The sequence below is a fragment of the Polyodon spathula genome, chromosome 6, assembly GCF_017654505.1.
Source record: "Polyodon spathula isolate WHYD16114869_AA chromosome 6, ASM1765450v1, whole genome shotgun sequence".
In the NCBI taxonomy this organism is placed as follows: Eukaryota; Metazoa; Chordata; class Actinopteri; order Acipenseriformes; family Polyodontidae; genus Polyodon; species Polyodon spathula.
In genome coordinates this window covers 70,742,269-70,743,402 of record NC_054539.1, presented here as the reverse complement: position 1 = coordinate 70,743,402, position 1,134 = coordinate 70,742,269, and the positions used below count along the sequence as shown (strand labels likewise).

General features: G+C 39.9%; 1 protein-coding gene across 3 annotated transcripts in view; it reads right to left on the bottom strand.

The window, feature by feature from the left end:
* The window catches only part of LOC121317556 (peroxidasin homolog), a 60,107-nt gene extending 58,973 nt beyond the window's left edge, over nt 1-1,134 (bottom strand). Inside the window, exon 1 of one of the 3 annotated variants that reach the window (XM_041253628.1) lies at nt 838-1,134. In XM_041253628.1, the coding sequence (XP_041109562.1) occupies nt 838-1,022 (185 nt within the window). In that variant the 5' untranslated portion in view covers nt 1,023-1,134. The remainder of the gene's footprint in view (nt 1-837) is intronic. The other 2 variants (XM_041253626.1, XM_041253627.1) reach the window with 2 other exon arrangements.

Sequence of the window (1,134 nt, the reverse complement as noted above, 5' to 3'; positions counted from 1 at the left end):
CCCCCCCCCCCCCCCCAAAAAAAAAAAAAAAAAAAAAAAAAACATTGAAATCAAAACTCTTTATAAACGCGATAAAAAGCACCGAATGGAAGTTATAATAAAGAGTTTATGGTTAATATGTACATGCTGAAAAAGCCTGCACGTATTAAACGACAGGCAAAGATCAGAACGTGTCCAGCTAAGTATTTATACAGGAAATCACATTTACAGATCGTAGCACAATAACCGAACAGCTTTTGTATTCTTGTTTTTAAAAGACGCAAGTCTTATCTCAGTGGAGCATCCCCCCCCTCCACCTCCACCTCCACCTCCACCTTTATGCTCTGTACTTTGTGACAGACATGTGAGACAGACTTGAACGTGTTACATTTCAAGCCTTGGCGGGTAGTGTTTCTGCAAGTATTTGCATTGTATTGGAATTTAACTGCCGCGTTTCAAAAGATACTTCAATCCACAACTGTGAAATCAAAGCCTGCCATTGTGTTTGCGGAAAAATGTTATTAACGTTTTGAGTTGGCACTGATTACCAAAAAACTGCATAAGATCAACAAGAGTTACCTGCGTTTCATGGTTTCTACTAAACCGAACTGTAATGGAATACAGAAATTTATTATATTGACTAATTGGCTTGTATAAATGTATTTTACTCGCAAAACCATAACTACTCATTAGAGCAAATACATAAATAAATAAAAATAACAGAAAATAGATTTCTGACAAACCAAAACTGATTCTTCAAAAATAAAGAGTTTAAACACTTTCTGGACTACTTATGTTCTGTCGCCCGTACCCCACCCCTCAAACACACACCAGTTGTTTTCTCTTGAAAATACTTACAGGATAGTCGTTTGAGGAGACACAGCAGGTACAGATTCCAGCATTAAATGCATGCATCTCACGGTGGTACGAAAACATAAGCAACGGCTGGGGCACGACAGGACAGGCTGCGGGTTAGATGCGAGGAGAAACACTCCAATTGTTAATAATAACGGGAAAAAATAATTGGCCCACCGGAGCGCCATTGTGAGCGTGTCAGCCGTGCTGAAACCACACTGCCTTCAACTTCTCTCACCGACTAACTAACATCCGAAACTGCAGCTGAGAAGGCATTGCCAAATCAATCTGTAGCTCCCT